This window comes from Tursiops truncatus, chromosome 9, assembly GCF_011762595.2.
Source record: "Tursiops truncatus isolate mTurTru1 chromosome 9, mTurTru1.mat.Y, whole genome shotgun sequence".
NCBI classification, from domain to species: Eukaryota; Metazoa; Chordata; class Mammalia; order Artiodactyla; family Delphinidae; genus Tursiops; species Tursiops truncatus.
The window spans coordinates 20817706-20835692 of record NC_047042.1 but is presented as its reverse complement, the minus strand read 5'-3'; the positions used below and the strand labels follow the sequence as shown (position 1 = coordinate 20835692).

The following is a 17987-nucleotide window of genomic DNA, read 5'->3' as shown; positions in this document are numbered from 1 at the left end:
GCCCTCATATTTGTCCACACTTGGTATTATTCAACTTCTTAGCACCAATCTGCCAATCTGATGAGTATAAACTGTTCTCTTACTGTTTTAATTTTACTTTTCCTGATTACTTAGGGAGAATGAATGTTTCATATGCTTATTAGTTACTATGCTTCCTCTCCTGTAAGTTATCTTTTTATATTCTGTATCTAATTTTTTTCTATTACGTTGTCTGTTTTTTTAATTGATTTGTAGACGTTATATATTCTGAATAACAAAGCTATTTAAATCATGTTATTTTGTCAGTATCTCTTCCCAGACTCTCTTTTGTTGTTTATGGTGCCTTTTGTAGTACTTACAATTTTTAGGGAAGGGCAGGACAGAAGAATATATGAGAGACTGCAGGTATCAGGCAAAAGTCTAAAATATTTACTGTCTGGCCCTTAACAGAGGAAGTTTGCTGATATTTGGCTTATAGGAACAAAATTGATTCTTTTATGTTGATGTTATATCCATTTTTGTTGATCTTGACCTTCTAAAAAATGTATATTTTTAATAATTTGTCCTTAAAGTTACCTGAATATTCTACACAATCATATAGTCTACAATGCTTTCTTTTCCAATCTTTATACAATTTCTTTTTCCTATCTTCACTGGTTAGTACCCTCCATTAAAATGCTGTCTAGAAGTTATAGACAGGGTACCCGTCTCATTCCTGATTTTAAAGTAAATATCTCCAAGATAATAAATATCATATGTATAATGTTTGCTCCAGTTTTTGAAAGATATCCTTTTATCTAACTAAGAACAGTACTTTCCAGTCATTGTATGAATCTCCACTGAAATTTGCCAATTTGTTTTCTGTAAATATGTAGATGATCAGATGATTTCTCCTTCTTTAATCAATTAAAGGAGTTCAAACTAGATAAATGGCTTTTCTAAAGTTGAAAATCTTTGCATCCCAGGGATAGACTGTCTTGGTCATGGCATATTTAGTTATTAAATTGCTAGCTTCATCTTCCTAGTATCTCTGAATCTAAGTTAGCTCACTGCTTCCTATTTTCATACTATCTGTCTGGTATTGGTAACAAGGTTATACTAAGTATATAAAATGAGTTGGGGGAATATTCCCTCTTCTCTCTAGATCTTTTGTGTAGGATTAGGATTACTTGTTTATTCGAACATTTGGCAAAATTCATCTGTACAAACGACATGGGTCTAGATGATTTTTGTTGCTAGCAGATTTTCAAACTACTGAATCAGTACTGCTTTATGGTTATAGGTCTTCTCAGCTTTTCAGTTACTTTCTGAGTCAGTTTTACTTAATAAATCACACATTTCTACAAAATAGTCCACTTAAGCTTTTAACTTCAATGACAAAAGTAATTTATACTAGTACTCTGAAAAAAAATTCTCAACTGTTTCAGCTTAATACTGTGATTTTTCTTTTTTAAAATGTGTTATTTGTTGGGGGCTTCCCTGGTGGCGCAGTGGTTGAGAGTCCGCCTGCCAATGCAGGGGACACAGGTTCATGCCCTGGTCCGGGATGATCCCACATGCCGCGGAGCGGCTGGGCCCGTGGGCCATGGCCGCTGAGCCTGCACGTCCGGAGCCTGTGCTCCGCAACAGGAGAGGCCACAACAGTGAGAGGCCCACGTATCGCAAAAAAAAAAAAAAAAAAAAAAGTGTTATTTGTAAGTATGTTTTGAAATTTTCAAACATATGGTTTTCTTGTTGCTGTCGTTGTTTTCTACTTTAACTGCATACAGCTAGTGGTCTGTATGTCATCAGTTGAGAATCACTTTGTCACCTAGTACATGAAAAAGTTTTACAAACTGTTCTGTGCCTGAAAAGAATATGTATTGTCCAATTACAGAACAAAATTTTTAACTATCTTGTTTAGATACATGTCTATTGTATTTTCATCTGCTTAATCTATCAATTATGAAAGAAATGCATTAAATCTTCCCAACGTGGTATTCTGTCAATTTCTCACTACAGTGCTATTGATTTTGACTGTATATAGGTATGTTTGAAGTTATGGAATCACATGCATACAAATTTGGAATTATTAGATCTTCCTGATGAATAATTCTCTAAATTTTTGTCAGGTTTCTCTTTATTCCCAATTACGCTTCTTAGGTTACAGTCTCCTTCATCTGATATTAATGTAAGTTCACCAGCTTTCTCTTGGCTAGTATTTATCTGCAATATATTTTTCTTTTTACATTCAAAACTTTTCAATGTTACTACATTTCATGTGTCTTTTGTTGATAGCAATCGATAGATTTTATGTTCATTAGAGACATAACTACTACAGCATGTACTTCAGGAACATGGAAATTAAACCTTGAAGAAAAGACTGAAATGCAATAAGCAATTGTGAGTAAAGAAATCAGTCTTTTTCCTTTTGGTTGCTTTTAGATTCTTCTCTGTTTTTGGTGTTCTGCAGTTTTTCTATAATGTGTCTAAGTGTCGATTTATTTTTATTGTGGCTTCTTGTTCTTGTTGTGCCTCCTAAACCTGAAAATTAATGTCTTCCATCAATTCAGAAAAACTCTTAGCCATTACCTCTCCAAATATTGCTCTCCCTCTTCTTTCCATCTGAAATTCCTATTAGATATATGTTGGATCTTCCAACTGTCTCAATCTCCTTTTCATATTTCCATCTCTTCATCTCTGTTCTATATTCTGGGTAATTTCTTCCATCTCCCAGTTCACTCTCTTTAGCTGTCTTAAATCTGCTATTTATTCCGTTTGTTGTGTTTTAATAATAATGTCAGTAACTGTATTTTTTTACCTCTATGAAGCAATGTTGGTTCTTTTTCAAATCTGTTTTTTCTTAGTGTTATATACATCGTCAATCATTTTAAACAACCTTATAGTTTATCTGACCAGATCTGAAGTAGCTGGAGATGTACTCCTGCTGTGTGTTAATCTGTTGACTCACTCATGTTGGATTGTTTTTTCATGTGTTCTGAAACCTGAAGGGGCTTTATCTGTGGAAATCCTGTGAGGCCTAGGGCTGCTGTCACATCTCCAAGAACAGTCTTGGTTTTGTTTCTTCCAGGTATCCAGGAGTCTAGGACTACTTTTTATATTAACTTCTTGACACAGGGGTTACAGGACAAGATCTGTAATGTACATTTGAACCCTGAACCTGTGTGAAAGGCAGACCTACAGTTATATATTCTTAGGAGAGACTTTCCCTGCCTCCTTGCCAAAATCTAGGCAGAATCAGACAAGCTTCCTTATTATCTTTCTGTGCTGTTAGGCACACTGTTTTTCTTATTCCACATTTTCACTCAGACTATGGCCCTTTGAGGATTCTGGCCTTATAGTGTATGTATAAGGAGGTATGGCAGGTCAAGGCCTCATCTTCTTGTCCTCATATGGGCATAAAGTCTCAAATCTCTCAGATACTAACACTGACAATGTACCTCACCATAACATTAACACATATAATTAATTGCTGTTTTTCATTTTTATCTTCATTTTTGGCCCCTTACTGTCCTATAAACTCAGACATATATGTAATATGTATATAAAAAAGCTCACTTATGTATATTAAAAGGCTGTGTTTTTTCCCAGAATTGTATGATGTTCTAAAGCAGAACAATTTTCAGGTAATCTAGTATGTCTTATTACTGGAAATGGAAGTTTAAATTTCATAGCATAGAATATATCCTGAGATATTTTTGTGCTTCCTGACTAATCTTGGGCAATGAGAATTCTTTTTCAGAGCATGAGGCAGTCAACTCACAGTGACAATTCAGATACAAAATAAAAGAATTAATATTAAATGTGAAGAAAGCAGAGATTCATGGAAAATAGTCTGAAAATTTTCCTAACTCTAACTTATAAGTTTGTTTTGGGAAATAAAGATAACCAGGTGAATTGTAGACAAAAACTAATTATTATATGTTCAATCAATAGACCCCTGAGAATAAGCTAGCTGCTGTTCATGACACAGATGAGTAACATGCATTTATTTATTCTACAGAAAAAAAACTGTAAAAAGTCAATGTCAAATTACTTATTACTTTGATTGCTTATTATTAGAAAGTTGAATATTTATAGATCTGATTATCTAATTTCTACAGAACAAGTTAACTCACCTGGGCACAACAGATAAATACAACTGAGATAGTTAACAAGAAAGCAGATGAAACTATGACATCAACTGATCGCTGAGGACCTCGACGCTGGGGAAAAAAGGGAAAACACTTTTAAATATATTTACTAATTAGCAGCTAATTCCATGCTTTCAATTTAGGTATTGATCCATCACTGCACGTTGATCATAGCTTACAGCACTGAGAATATACCTAATTTGTGAGATGAATTCTAATTATAAAGTGTTACTATTTCCTGAGGATTTGCAACACAGTGAAAATGGTGAATATACAGCCTAGAATTCTTAGGTTAACTTCCAAATATTGCATTTTGTCAAACACTAATCATTTATTCAACATGTTTTTTTGAGCATCTGCTCAGAATGAGGCACAGTGCTAGGAGCTGGGAACACAGCAGAGAACAAAACAGACATGGACTCTATCATCACAGGAACTTGTTGGGAGTCAGACATCAAGCTTATAGTCATAGATGTATATATAAATTGTGAGGAGTGCTACGAAGGAAAGGTATAAAATGCTTTGAGAAAACTGGTAGGGAGTTTGGTGTAAATATCACTTCCTTAGGGAGATCTTCCCAGGCCCATACTCCTAACTCCCAAAAAGATTATGTAGGCCTGGGAAGATCTCTCCAAGGAAGTGATATTTACACCAAACTAAGGTGCAGGAGCATGATGGCACATGGCAGTGTTGTTGGTAGGAGGAAGGGCATGTGCAAGAGTATAAAACAGAAAAGATCATAGTGCATTCAAAGAACTGAAGCAGTGTAGTATGGCTGGAACGCAGGGAAGAAAGTGTTTCAAAACGAGACAAGAGGGACAGACAGGCTATCCACAGGAGGTAGGTCATCAAGGGCATTGCTAAGATCTTGTTGTTCATCCTAAGATCAATGGAGAACCTTCAGAAAGCTTTAAGAATATGTTCAAATATACATTTTTAAGACATCTCTGGTAGCAAACTGAAGAAAATATTAGAAGGAGAAAATAGGAATGCTGTGAGGCCAGTTAAAAGGCAGCTGCAGTAGTCCAATGCAGAAGATGATGGGTGGCTGCAATTAGGGTGGTGGAAATGGGAAAAAAAAAAAAGAAGAAGTAAATGGATTCAAGATATATTTTGGGGCTTCCCTGGTGGTGCAGTGGTTGAGAGTCCACCTGCCGATGCAGGGGACACAGGTTCGTGCCTCGGTCCGGGAGGATTCCGCATGCCGCGGAGCGGCTGGGCCCGTGAGCCATGGCCGCTGAGCCTGCGCGTCCGGAGCCTGTTCTCCGCAGCAGGAGAGGCCACAGCAGTGAGAGGCCCGCATACCGCAAAAAAAAAAAAAAAAAAAAAAAAAGATATACTTTGGAAGCAGAAAGGGTGGGAAATGGTGATAAACTGAATGTTGGAAATGCAAGAGAGGAAGTCAGCACTGTGGATAATTCCTAGGTCTGGAGTTACATATTTCCCTCACTGAAGTGTAAGCTACTAAGGGTAGGGATTTTTATCTCATCAATAGTGAATGGAACATGGTTAACGTTAAATAAATGTTTATTGAATAAAATAATCAATGCATAAAAATAAAATAATCAATGCATTGATTATACCTACTTAGGGTTGATAATGAGGGGAAATTTTAGGTGGCTTCTCACTAAGACAGGGAACAAAGATCATATCTATCCTTCCAGAAGTGTCACAGTGAGGAAAAAATAATCTACACCAATCTGCAGCATCTCCCAGTGGAGACTAACTTAGCTGAATTTAACAAGTTAAATAAATAAACAGAATAATGAATTTTTTAAATAGAAGTGTAGACAGTGCATATTTTTTCTACTTCTTTCCTTGTTACTTCAAACTGAAAAGCATTAAAGACTTAAGTATGTCAGAGGATAGTTGGCCTTTAGGTCAATTTTATTAAGACATGATTACTCCATACATAATGAAATTCACTGGTAATGCAACAAATAATCCTCAGAAGAAGTATTGTCCTAAAACTAATTCAGATGTTTCCCATTTCCCTCCTGAGGTTTTATATCTTAATTCCATAATTAGGAAAGTTATTTTAAAAGATTAAGGAAAAAGAATGGCATGAAAAGGATGGCTTAGAATTGCAAGCTAAAATTTCCAAATAGTAATAGGCCACTTCAACGACTCACTGACAGATTTTTTTTTTATTCTTTTTTTTAAGCAGTGGGCTCCCTCTGCTGGCTTGTGATAATCATTCTAGGTAGAAACAAAATCTTTAATCTAGCTTTTGAATGAGTAGAAGTTGGTAAGATTTATGAACAAAGATAAATTTAGGACAATCTGATCTTGAATCATCTACCTAAAATGCATTTAAGCCTTTCAGACTTCAGATATTTTACTGTAAAGAACCAGTTTAACATTTATTTTGAATTTCTGCATATGGATCAAAATGAACACTAAGTGTGGCCATATAGCACCATATGATTACAAATCTGACTATAAATCTAGACATACATACATAATGACAAAGAAACTGGAACTATGAGAGGGAGCCAGCACGTTAAGAGTACTTTTATCACTACCATTCTACCTTAAGATAGGACCGGAGAGAGAGCCACATTTTTATATTCTGTACTTTCTTCAATCGGAAATGGGGAACCTCAGATTTTCGAGCCCTCCTTGCCGATGTTAAATGTCCAAAGAGTTTTGCAAAAAGTAATCGCTAAAAAAGATTAAAATAAAAGTTAATTTTCAAGTAGATTACCATATAAAAACAAAAATCAACAAAATAAGGATTATTAAGATTTTATTTGGTTACGTATTACAAAAACAAAATAGGAAAATAATTAGCAGCTCAAAATGATTTAATGAAATTCTAAAACACTTCAGGAATACCTTGAATATTATGAAAAGGATGAAAATATTCTCTATTCAGAAGTCTATATTATACCCACCTGTTTATAAGTTCTTTCTGCTACACAGAGCAAAAAAAAGAAAATCCACACAAGAGACACACGAACCACAAAACTTATTATAACCATAGAAAGAACTATGACATCTTCATTAGAACCAAATGCAATCACATAAAGTTCTGAAGCAGAATGTGCTGTGAGTTGATCCAAGTCTGTAGCTTGAGAGAGTCGGAAAACAAATGGAGTTAAACCCAGGATTAGAGAGATTGCGTTTCCAAAAATCTGGTATCCTATTCCTGGTATATGGCTGTTTACCTTTATAGAGAGAGAGGAAAAAAGAAAAAAAAAAAAAACTTACACAAATTTTATCTACAGTAAAATAAATTCCTAATGAAGCATTATTTTATTTATAGCAATATGAAATAATTTTGTTAAAATATATTAGTTTTAATACATGAATAATGAAATTTAAATTTACTCAAAGTCTGTAAGTCATTATTTTTTCAGTTTTTAAAAACACTTCATTATCAGATCTCTAATTCACTAAGTAGATGCAAAAGGATTTACTAACCCAGTCTTAACTGGGATCTTGAAAAAAAATTCTATTTATCTCATTAAAAAGTTAGAAATACTTACAAACACTGCAATATTGAAAAGAATGAGGAGATCTCATATACACTTAAATTCAGTTACAGAAAAAATCTAGAATTATATACTTACTCGATAAATTTATAATTTGTGTTTTTCTTCAAAGAGTTCAATATACAAATGGATATCTCCTTAAACTCTAAAACCATTATCTTTTATATACATACACACATATATATTTTTTTCTGAAACCATTTCAGAAGAGAGACTATGCTAGAGGGGTAAAAATTAAATAAGAGGGGGGAAAAAGGGCGGGGGAATTATAAAAAAAGAAGGTTGGAAATTAAATAATGGGAAAATATAAAATTGGTAGGACTGGGAGGGATCTTAAATATCATCTAGCTACCTTTTTATCATGATATTACACAGTATGTAAAAATTCCCAGATACTTAAGGTACAGAATATCACCTAGATCCAAGTCTTTAGGGACTCCTTGTCAATAGCTTTTCATAGCTCACACTGAGATATGTAATAGGATGTGAAGTAGATCAATTTCTGAAACCAGTTATTTTAATTCCTGTCCCACATAACGTGTGCACAAAAGTTCTAGTTAACAATACACAAGAAATTTAAAATTGCAACTTAAATCATGCTTAGTTGTCCAGAGGAATCAGGTAAAATTTAAAAAGTAGTAATGATCTAATAAGAGAAATAATAATAGAAACTGAAATTAAAATCCATAGTATTTGTATTCTACATCTTCAAATAACTCAAGATTTTTACTAGTTGCATTACTTCGATATATTTAAGTTGGCAAGCATCAATACAAATTTTCCAGTTTGATTTTTTTTTTAATGTTTTGGGTAGTAATAAATAAATGAACCATGATAAATGATACAGGAAAATAAGTTTTCATCAACACTTGTATATATCTAGCAGCTCCTAAATTTGACCCATTGAAAGCAAAAAAAACCCATAAAAGTAGAAAATTTTAGACTGTATCATCTCTTCTTAATCAGAATATGAAACATTAAAAGGTGAGAGTGATTTGGTAACAAATCACTGTTGAAATCACTGTTTAAATACAAATTAACTTTTTCAGGTTGAAGAAATGAGGTGAGTAGGTTATTAGTATTTCAGTAATCATTTAATATATTAATAATCACTGTCTAAACAAATAAAATTTAAAAACTCACTCTGTTCATTATCATTCCACTGATTTCAAGTACAGACATGTCTGCTTTCTTGCAGTCATTGCCTTCCCATACGATAGCGCTTATTTTTTCTAATCCTGGGTGGGAACTATGGAGCCAGGGCAAATGACTCTATAAAAAAAAAAGAAATTGGTGAATATATTAACTGCATTTCATAATTAAGATATATATGTGTGTATATATCTGTATACACACCCTATTTTATCTACACTAAAAAACAGAAATTGGTGAATGCACTTACATTTATAGAATATATGTATCTGTACAAAGCTATATTGTGTACAATTTCAATGACACTAAAATTCTATCTTAGGGCTTCCCTGGTGGCGCAGTGGTTCAGAGTCCGCCTGCCGATGCAGGGGACACGGGTTCGTGCCCGGGTCTGGGAAGATCCCACATGCCGCGGAGCGGCTAGGCCTGTGAGCCATGGCCGCTGAGCCTGCGCGTCCGGAGCCTATGCTCCACAACGGGAGAGGCCACAACAGTGAGAGGCCCGCGTACCACAAAAAAATCAGTTAGCATATACACTGAACAGATGGCGTAAGAAATTATGTTTATAAAAATACATAAGTTAAGAACTTTCTGTAACATCTATTAGGCAACCTACTGTTCAAAAATCCTCTAAAATTTGTCAGCAAAAGCACTTAGTCGTCAATCTGTCTCTTTTCTCTTAATATACAAGTGTTCAAAAACAAATGCACATTAAATTCATATTACTAATTGTTCATACTACTGACTGTCCAACTTATGATCATTCAATACAAAAGAATATGATAGCTGAGATATGAACCTCTTTGAAGGACTAAACAGTGATACAATCTCATTCAGAAAGAGATACAAACTTACTCTTAATATTTGATTTAGTTACTTTTCTGATATTTTAATCTAGCAATTCTCCAAAGGATCAATTTAACTTTTTTCCCCCTTGGAGCAAATATTGTGAACTGAAGCACCTAGAGGTAGAAGGACTCTCCCAACTAGAATAACGTATCTCTCGAAGTTTCAAGGAATAGAAAAAGGTAAAAAGAAAAACTGAAAGCGTTAATGCAAAAAAATCAGATACTTAAAGTTGAGGTTTTTTGTTTGTTTGTTTCAGATCTATAATTAAAAGAATAAAACTTCAAAATAGGATAGCTGGGGGTTAAAGATGGCAACAAATTAATAAAACACTAATATTTACATTATCAGATATTGATAGAAATAACACTAAAAGATTAGCCCCAGAATGGGATAAATTTGATAAATTTGTTTTATTACATTACATTATTTCTAAGTTATTTTTATAACATATTTCATTGAAATAACTTCTAACAATGAACAGAAGAATCTACTTCAGAATATTCTTTGAGGACAAAAACGTGATTGAAATATGGTAAAGATATGCTTCTGTAAACTTAAGGAAGATATTTTCCTCTAGGGGAAGTAAAGTTGCATTGACTCATTTCAGTTAAAGGTATAAAATAATAATACAATAATATGTAAGAAAATAGACATGGGAATTATTCTGACCTCGTACATTAATTTTCTTTATGAACAATTATATAGGCAAACCATAATGCCAGTAGTTATGCTACTGGCAAACCTCTTTTACATTTAGTTATTTGGCTATCAAGAGGTTTTCTGTAAAAATTTATCTGTTCCAAAGATATAGTATTTTAATATACATTAACCTTCACAGTATATATTTCACTACTGGAGAGCCTTAAGAGCTATGAGATACTAGTTATTAACTATCCACTTAATTCCTCAAATTACATTTTATAATTTTTCCCCAAACAAAATACTCTAGTTTGGGATAAAAATAATTTGCACCAAAATATGTATCAAAATTTCCCTGGAACTTTAATAATTATGAAACATAATGGAACTAAAAAGCTAAGAACAAGTATGAAAAGCTGAATGGAAAGAGTGTTAAGCCACAGAGGTAACAGATTAAAACACCAATATACAGGCTTTTTTTTCCTTTTAATTCTCAGTCTGTAACAGTGAATTACATGAAGCAAGACATACAATACCAAGAATGTACATCTAGAGACAGAAATAGGAAATTGAAAAGTTCTTCACTCTACTTCCAAAAGTACTCATTTTGCACCAGTACCTTCTAACTAGCATTTGATAGCATTTTCCTATTTCCAGAAAGGCAAAAGGCAAGAGAGTAGAGAGCAACTAGAAACTGGAGAATTTTAAAACAATTAATTAAAAGATACAGGGGCGTGTGTGTGTGAAATGTACTCAAAAACAGGGGATATGGGGATAGATTTATAAGTATAGCTGATTCACTTTGTTATAAAGCAGAAACTAACACACCATTGTAAAGCAATTATACTCCAATAAAGATGTTAAAATTTTTTTAAAATATTGTACAAATATGTACTGCCTTCAGTACATGAGACTTTTTTTAAAAGTTTCAAAGAAAACATCAGAGCAAATCATTCCATTTTATAATTTTATGACATAGATTCTTCTTAGTTACGTTTTTCAAACTAAAATCTGCAACTCTTTCAATGGTTGCTCTTTATCCTCATCAAAATCTCAACTGCTTTGCTCCCTGTTCATTCACAACTGCCTGGAAACCTTAACACTTTAAATGGCAGCATGTTTTATTTCAGGTAAATTCACCATGACAATTGCTTTCCTTAAGTTTCCACCTGTGGTAACTGTAGCCATTAAAATACGGCTTTACCCACTGAAGAATTAATTTCACTTGAATGTGGCTTTATATTTTATTATATACTCAGCCGTGACTACAGGAGAAAAATTTTCTCTTTTAGAAATGTTTCAGTAACTATTCACCAAGAAAATAAAACAAAACTACAAATTTGGTGACATACTGACTAGAACACGCTGATTCAAATACTCAGTGCTTCTTCACATGAGGAGGAATTTTTCAGTCTTCATGGTAGGCAGAAAAGGATCCTCCAAACCTAATACAGACCTTAGTCAAACAAGAAAAAAAGCAGGCAGCTTTTCATTAAAGGGAGCTAATTTCAGCTAAAACTGAAAACATGAGCTTATTTTTTAGGAGCCTGAGAATACAAAATGTGCGTATAATCAAGTATATAACCCAAAAGCAAAACCAAAGTAAACCTAGAATACTATAATTAATATGCAGAGTAGAACATTAAAAAATGTTTATTTTACCAAAAAAAGAAGCAGAGTAGTGTGACAGATTTAGGACCAATTTATTCTGTAGAGCATTCATCAAAACAAATTTTTTAATCATTTAAGAAAGGCCTAATCGGCATGTTTTGAAAAACTTTGTTTCATTCATTCACCCAACTAATATTAAACACCTACTATGTACCAGGCACTGTGTGATACAACAATGAGCAAAACACATGGTCCCTGCCTCTGTGCCACTTATGGGATTGCTGGGGAAATGGCTCATAGGCGTTTTCCTAAACCTCAATTCCAGTTATTATCCTCTGTGACTTAGATGAATACACAGATGACTCATCCAACACCCTTTTCTCATGCATTGTTCATTGTTTTTTTCACTTCTTAAATTCCAGGGAGCTTTGGCTATTCCCATGGCCACACCCTGGACCCTGTCACCACAAATTGCTCTACATCTGAAATGAGTCTCCAGCCACAGCCTCTCATCTTACCAGGTCTCTCAAACCTTCAATTCAAAACACACTCTTCCCTGAACATACCTATTCTTCAACCTATCAGTCCCTTCTTGGTTTCATTTCCTTCTCAATCTAACATGTCTAGATTTTTACCATATCCATTATTTCAACCAGCATATCATCCTCTCTCTTGTCCCTTGAATAGCCACTATTTAGCGCCTACACTGTATGACTTTGGGTGCATTATTTAATTCTGAGCCTCCATTTTCTCATCTACGAAACAAAAAATAACCTACATTGTTATAGGTCATGTGGATTGTATGAGACAATGCATCTAGATTACTTTGCACAGTGGAAGATATATAATAAATGCTTATTAAATGTTTGCTACTATTATTACAACTATATTCCAGAGAAAAGCATACAACTATGTAGAACAGGCAACTACAAATTCATAGTTTCAGATTCCAACTGGACCCTCAACCACGTGGCAGTGTGACTCTTTTTAATGTGTTACTTGGCTTGAACACAAGCAAACACAAACTCTCTCCCCATCATCTCCATTTCCCACAAATGAAAATGTCAAGCCTTCACCACCATCCACAAGCCCCTTATTCATCTCACTTCTTTACTGTTAATAGACCACCTGGCCTCCTGCACATCAAAGAACAGAGATCATCAGGCAGTAACTCCCTTGTGGTCTTACCTGCTTCATGCACTCTTCCTCCTCCTATTTCAGCAGAGGACGTGTTCCTCGTCCTGCAGGAGGCTAAGCTTCCTAATCATGCCTCCCCTCCAGAACCCTAAGCATTCAACAACTTCTCCTGTACCTCTTCAATTCTTCCCTACTGTTTTTTTCTCCTATGCACATAAGTGCTCAAGTGTCTCACATCTTCACATTTAGGAGGTGGGGACCAAAACATTCCTTCAGTTTCTCCAACCTGTCAGGTCCATGCTTCTTAAACCTCATTCCTCATTTTCACCCCTCAGCCCTCTGTAGCAAAGCTTCTTTCCGCTAACAGTTTTCCTGAAGCTGAAGCCAAAATGAATGGATATATTTTTAAAAGAAACATTTCAATCAGATCGAGAATAATAATACTTGGTTTTATATTTATTTTACCCCCATTTGCTCCAGGTATTTTAATTTACAAAAATTACAGGCAAAATTGAAACTTACTCTGTACCCTTCCCTGCTCTCATTCCCTTTTTAATTCCCCAGATCTATTATCCTAAATTTGGTGTTCATTATTCCCTTGCATGTTTTTATAATGCTTACTGCATATGCTTTTATTCATAAACAATATATAACCTTGCATCTTTTAAAACTTCATTATAAATGGTATATTGTACGTATAATTCTGAAACTTGCTTTTTTATTCAAAGTTATATTCACAAGATTTATTCTTTTTGATATATGTGACTAAGTTCATTCAATTTCACTGCTGTATATTGTTTTACCATATGCCATGATTTATTAATTCTACTATTGTTGGCTATTGCATTATTTTCCATCTTTCACTATCACATAAAATGCAATGAACATTTTTTAATATGCCTCCTTGTGCCCATCTTCTAAAGTATCCTTGGAGTGAGAATAGTCTTATAGTATGCAGACCTTCAATTTTATTATAAAGTAACGAAGTGCTCTCCGAAGTAGTTGTGCAGATTCATATTAACATCAGCTTTGAATAAGAGCAGTAAAAAATTCTTTTCTTAAAATAGTGAAAAACCAGTATTTTTTGCAAGGAATGGAAATTCCAGCTAGCTCAAATAAAGGTAGTGATTGGATGATGGTGTTTTTCATCAGAAACATTTTGTGGTGTCCAAGGGAAACTTTAACTAGGACTTAGGACAGAGGAATCAGCAGCCCTGGGGACCCTCTGTGCCTTGTAGACTTTCAGTCAATTATTCTGCCATTAATGTGCCTCAGCTAAACCCCATGTGTTTCTCTTCTATTGAACTTTAGTTACATGTTTGTGTATAGACACACATGTGTTACAATCTCATTACACATACTCTCTCACAACCCTTTTTCTGATGATAAGAATAGAATTCATTTTGTTCCTTGGAAGGAGAAAGCAGAGATAAAGAGAGAACTGTTCAACACCAAGTCTTCAGTAGAACTGACTAAAAATAAGATGTTTGATATGAGAATATTTTTTCCTAAAAATGTGTCAAGTAGTAGCATTTCAAATTTGGGTTGGTGTGAGGTGAAACAGAAGTAGTACTTGCCTGGAGATTAGCCAGAGCAGGGGACCATGAATACACAAACCCGGAGAAAATAACAGATGTTATGCAGCAAGCTTTGGGCTTTGGGAGAGTTTAAGTCAAGTTTTCCTAAATCTGATTAGCACTAGCCTAGATGGAGGGAGCCAGGTTCCCTCTTCTGGGCTCTGCACTTCAGAGGCCCCCTTTCTGGCTCTGCTCCAGCAGTGCCGCTCCCTGTGAAGTAAGGAGTTTGCAGAGTTGGGGATATGCATATCTGGAACCCATACCCTTCTGGATCCATGGGACCTAGAGTTCCCTATCCTACTGGTCCCAAGCTGCCTTCCTAGGCCTGTACAGGCCTCTTGCCCAGGTCCCTCTGGAGAGGGACCCCACCAATGTGTATATATCTGGGCCAGAGGAGTGGCCAAGGAATTTGGTTTGGAATGATGTGGAAGGAAGTTGGGTGTTGGACCCTAGGATGTCCATATTCACACGTGAGCCCCTCCCGACGCTGGATGAAGCTTGGGATGAAAAGACAAAAGGCTTAATCCAAAAGCCTCCATTGGTACTTTTACCCCAGTACCTGATAATCTGAGAAGAAAGCTTACCTACGAAGGACAGGGTAGCCCAAGCTGACATTCCATGTAGTGTAATTTGAGGGGCATCGCAAAACCCTGCTTATAATACAAGGTATGCCTTGGGTAAATCTGTCCTGAGAATTAACCATGAACCTCCTCCCTAACTAATATAGTAATGAAGCAGCGAGAAAAATTCACCTACAATTTTAATTTTCAAAAGTTCATTATGCATTATGATCTTGTGAGAAAAATATTTCATACGCAGACACCTGTAAAGTGAAAGGCTAAAGGCCTGGTTCTCATACAAGGCAATAATTTCTCCATTTGGAATGCTGGCAATGTTCTCTCTTTGGAAAGTTTATAAAGCTTATATCCTGCCTGTTCTCCTTTAATAAAGAAATATTAAATATTTTAAAATAAACTTTCTTTAATGAGCTAGAAAAAAATTCTTTTCTTACCTAAAGTAACAAGTATTTTTTTCCTATAATTTCTTCTAAATATTTTAAAGTTTTATTTCTTTACACTTAGGAACTATCTGGAATAAATTTTTGTCTTTGGATAATTATTTGACCCACAACCATATACTGAACAGTCCATCCTTTTTCTGATTTGCAATGTCACTTATGTCATACATTAGGGATCCATACAAAAAGGTAACTATTTCTGGGTTTTCTATTCTGTCCCATTGGTCTATCTGTTTACACACTGAGTCTGCCTGGCCTGCTATAACAAAATACCACAGACTAAATGGCTTACAGACAACAGAAATCTGTTTCTTGCGGTTCTGGAGGATGGGAAGTCCAAGATCAAGGTGCTGGCATATTTGGTGTCTGGTGAGATCTCACTTCCTGGTTCACACACTACTCTCTTTTTGTTGTAACCTCACATGATGAAAGGGAAAAGGGAGCTCTCTAAGGCACCTCTTTTACAGGGGCAGTAATCCTATTCATGAGGGCTCCACTCTCATGATCTAATCACTTCCTAAAGGCCCCATCTCCAAATACTATCACATTGGGGATTAGGCTTTGACATATCAATTATGGGGGGACATAATATTCAGTCTATAGCGTACAGCTGTACCATACCATCTTAATTACTACACCTTTAAAGTAAATTTTTATACTCAGTAAGAAAAGTCCTCTGTTCTTCAAAATTATTTTTGCTATTCTTGACATTTTGCTCTTTAATGTGGACTTTATATCAGTCTAAGTTCAACTAAAACACAAACAAACATACATGCTGGTAGGATTTTGATAGAAAAAGCAGTGATAATGGGTATCTCTTTCTTGTTCCTGACGTTAATAAAAATGATCCTAGGGCTTCCCTGGTGGCGCAGTGGTTGAGAGTCTGCCTGCTGATGCAGGGGACACGGGTTCGTGCCCCTGTCCGGGAAGATCCCACATGCCGCGGAGCGGCTGGGCCCGTGAGCCATGGCTGCTGGGCCTGCGCATCCGGAGCCTGTGCTCCGTAACGGGAGAGGCCACAACAGTGAGAGGCCTGCGTACCGCAAAAAAAAAAAAAAAAAAAAAAAAAAAGATCCTAAAATTTCATCATGAAGTATGACAGGTCTTTAGAATGTTCTTTGACAGTTACCTTTTATCAGATTAAGGACGTTTCCTTCCATCTCTAGTTGTCTAAGAGTTTACTTGTTGGTTTTATTATTAAGGTTTGACGAGAAGTTGGATAAGAGAGAGAAGAAGGTAAGGAAGTGTAACCCCCAGGTTTCTGAACTGGCAAGTGAGTGGATGGAGATGTCATTCATAAGAAAAACAGATTTATGAAGGAAGACGAAGTATTTGGTAAATGTGAAGTACTGGTGGGACATTCAAATGAAGATATCCTATAGACCTGTGCTGTCCAATATGGTATCCTCCTCACATGTGGCTAGTGATTACTTGAAATGTGGCTAGTCCAAATGAGATGTGCTGTTAAGTGTTCACAACAGATATTGAAGAAAGTATTAAAAAATGTAACATATTTCATTAATATTTCTCATACTAGTTATATGTTGAAATGATAATATTTTTAATATATTGGGTTAAACAAAACATACTTAAATTAATTCCACCTTTCTAAATGTTTTTAAATGAGACTACCAGAAAATTTTAGATTACACATGTAACTCTCATTATACTTCTGTTGGATAGCATTACTATAGGCACTTGGAGATACAAATCTGATACTCATGAGATGTGAATTTGTGAATTATAATCTTATAGGTGGAGTTAAGACCACAGGTATAGATGAAACTGACCGTGAGGTATGCTGAGTGAGAAAAGGACTAATGCATCTAAAGTACAATTTGACTTACAAAACTCTATTTACTGACAATTTCTCAGGAATATGTTTGCAAGGTGAGTGACACAATCATTATACAAATACTGAGATTCTATGTTCCAGTGAAGCCAGACTGCAGCTCACATGAAAATAAAAATAATACAGGAACATTATTTTAATTGTACGTTTTTTCTTCACCTCTGTAAAATCTGTACTTACATTCAAAGGAGCTGGACTTATAGCCCCACATAATCCAACACTGTAAACCAACCTGATGAAAAGGGTCGTCTCTATATTCTTTTTTCACACATGGATTAATTTGAGGATTTTCCACATCTGTCTCACTGGTACAAGATGATCGGCATTCTGCACAATGTAACAAGTCTTCCCATAATACATCTTCTGTTTCAGATTCTGGCCTTGTGCTCTCAGAATCCTGTCTGGAACTTGAACAGCGAGAGCTGCAACTAGTACCCGATTTAGGGGCATCCTGAAATCAAGATATTCTTTGACATTAATACAATTTATGTACCCTTTCCAACTCAAAGGATTCTATCAGAAATATATATTGCTACTTTTTGC

General features: G+C 35.2%; 1 protein-coding gene across 6 annotated transcripts in view; it reads right to left on the bottom strand.

Moving 5' to 3' along the window:
• Window positions 1-17987, bottom strand: part of PHTF2 (putative homeodomain transcription factor 2) — a 112823-nt gene that overhangs the window by 7802 nt on the left and 87034 nt on the right. For 5 of the 6 annotated variants that reach the window (XM_073809590.1, XM_073809591.1, XM_004320387.4 and 2 more), the window contains 5 exons: window positions 17677-17895; window positions 8753-8881; window positions 7010-7282; window positions 6646-6777; window positions 4098-4184 (listed from right to left, as the gene is read on the bottom strand). In XM_073809590.1, the coding sequence (XP_073665691.1) occupies window positions 4098-4184; window positions 6646-6777; window positions 7010-7282; window positions 8753-8881; window positions 17677-17895 (840 nt within the window). The remainder of the gene's footprint in view (window positions 1-4097; window positions 4185-6645; window positions 6778-7009; window positions 7283-8752; window positions 8882-17676; window positions 17896-17987) is intronic. The other variant, XM_073809592.1, reaches the window with a different exon arrangement.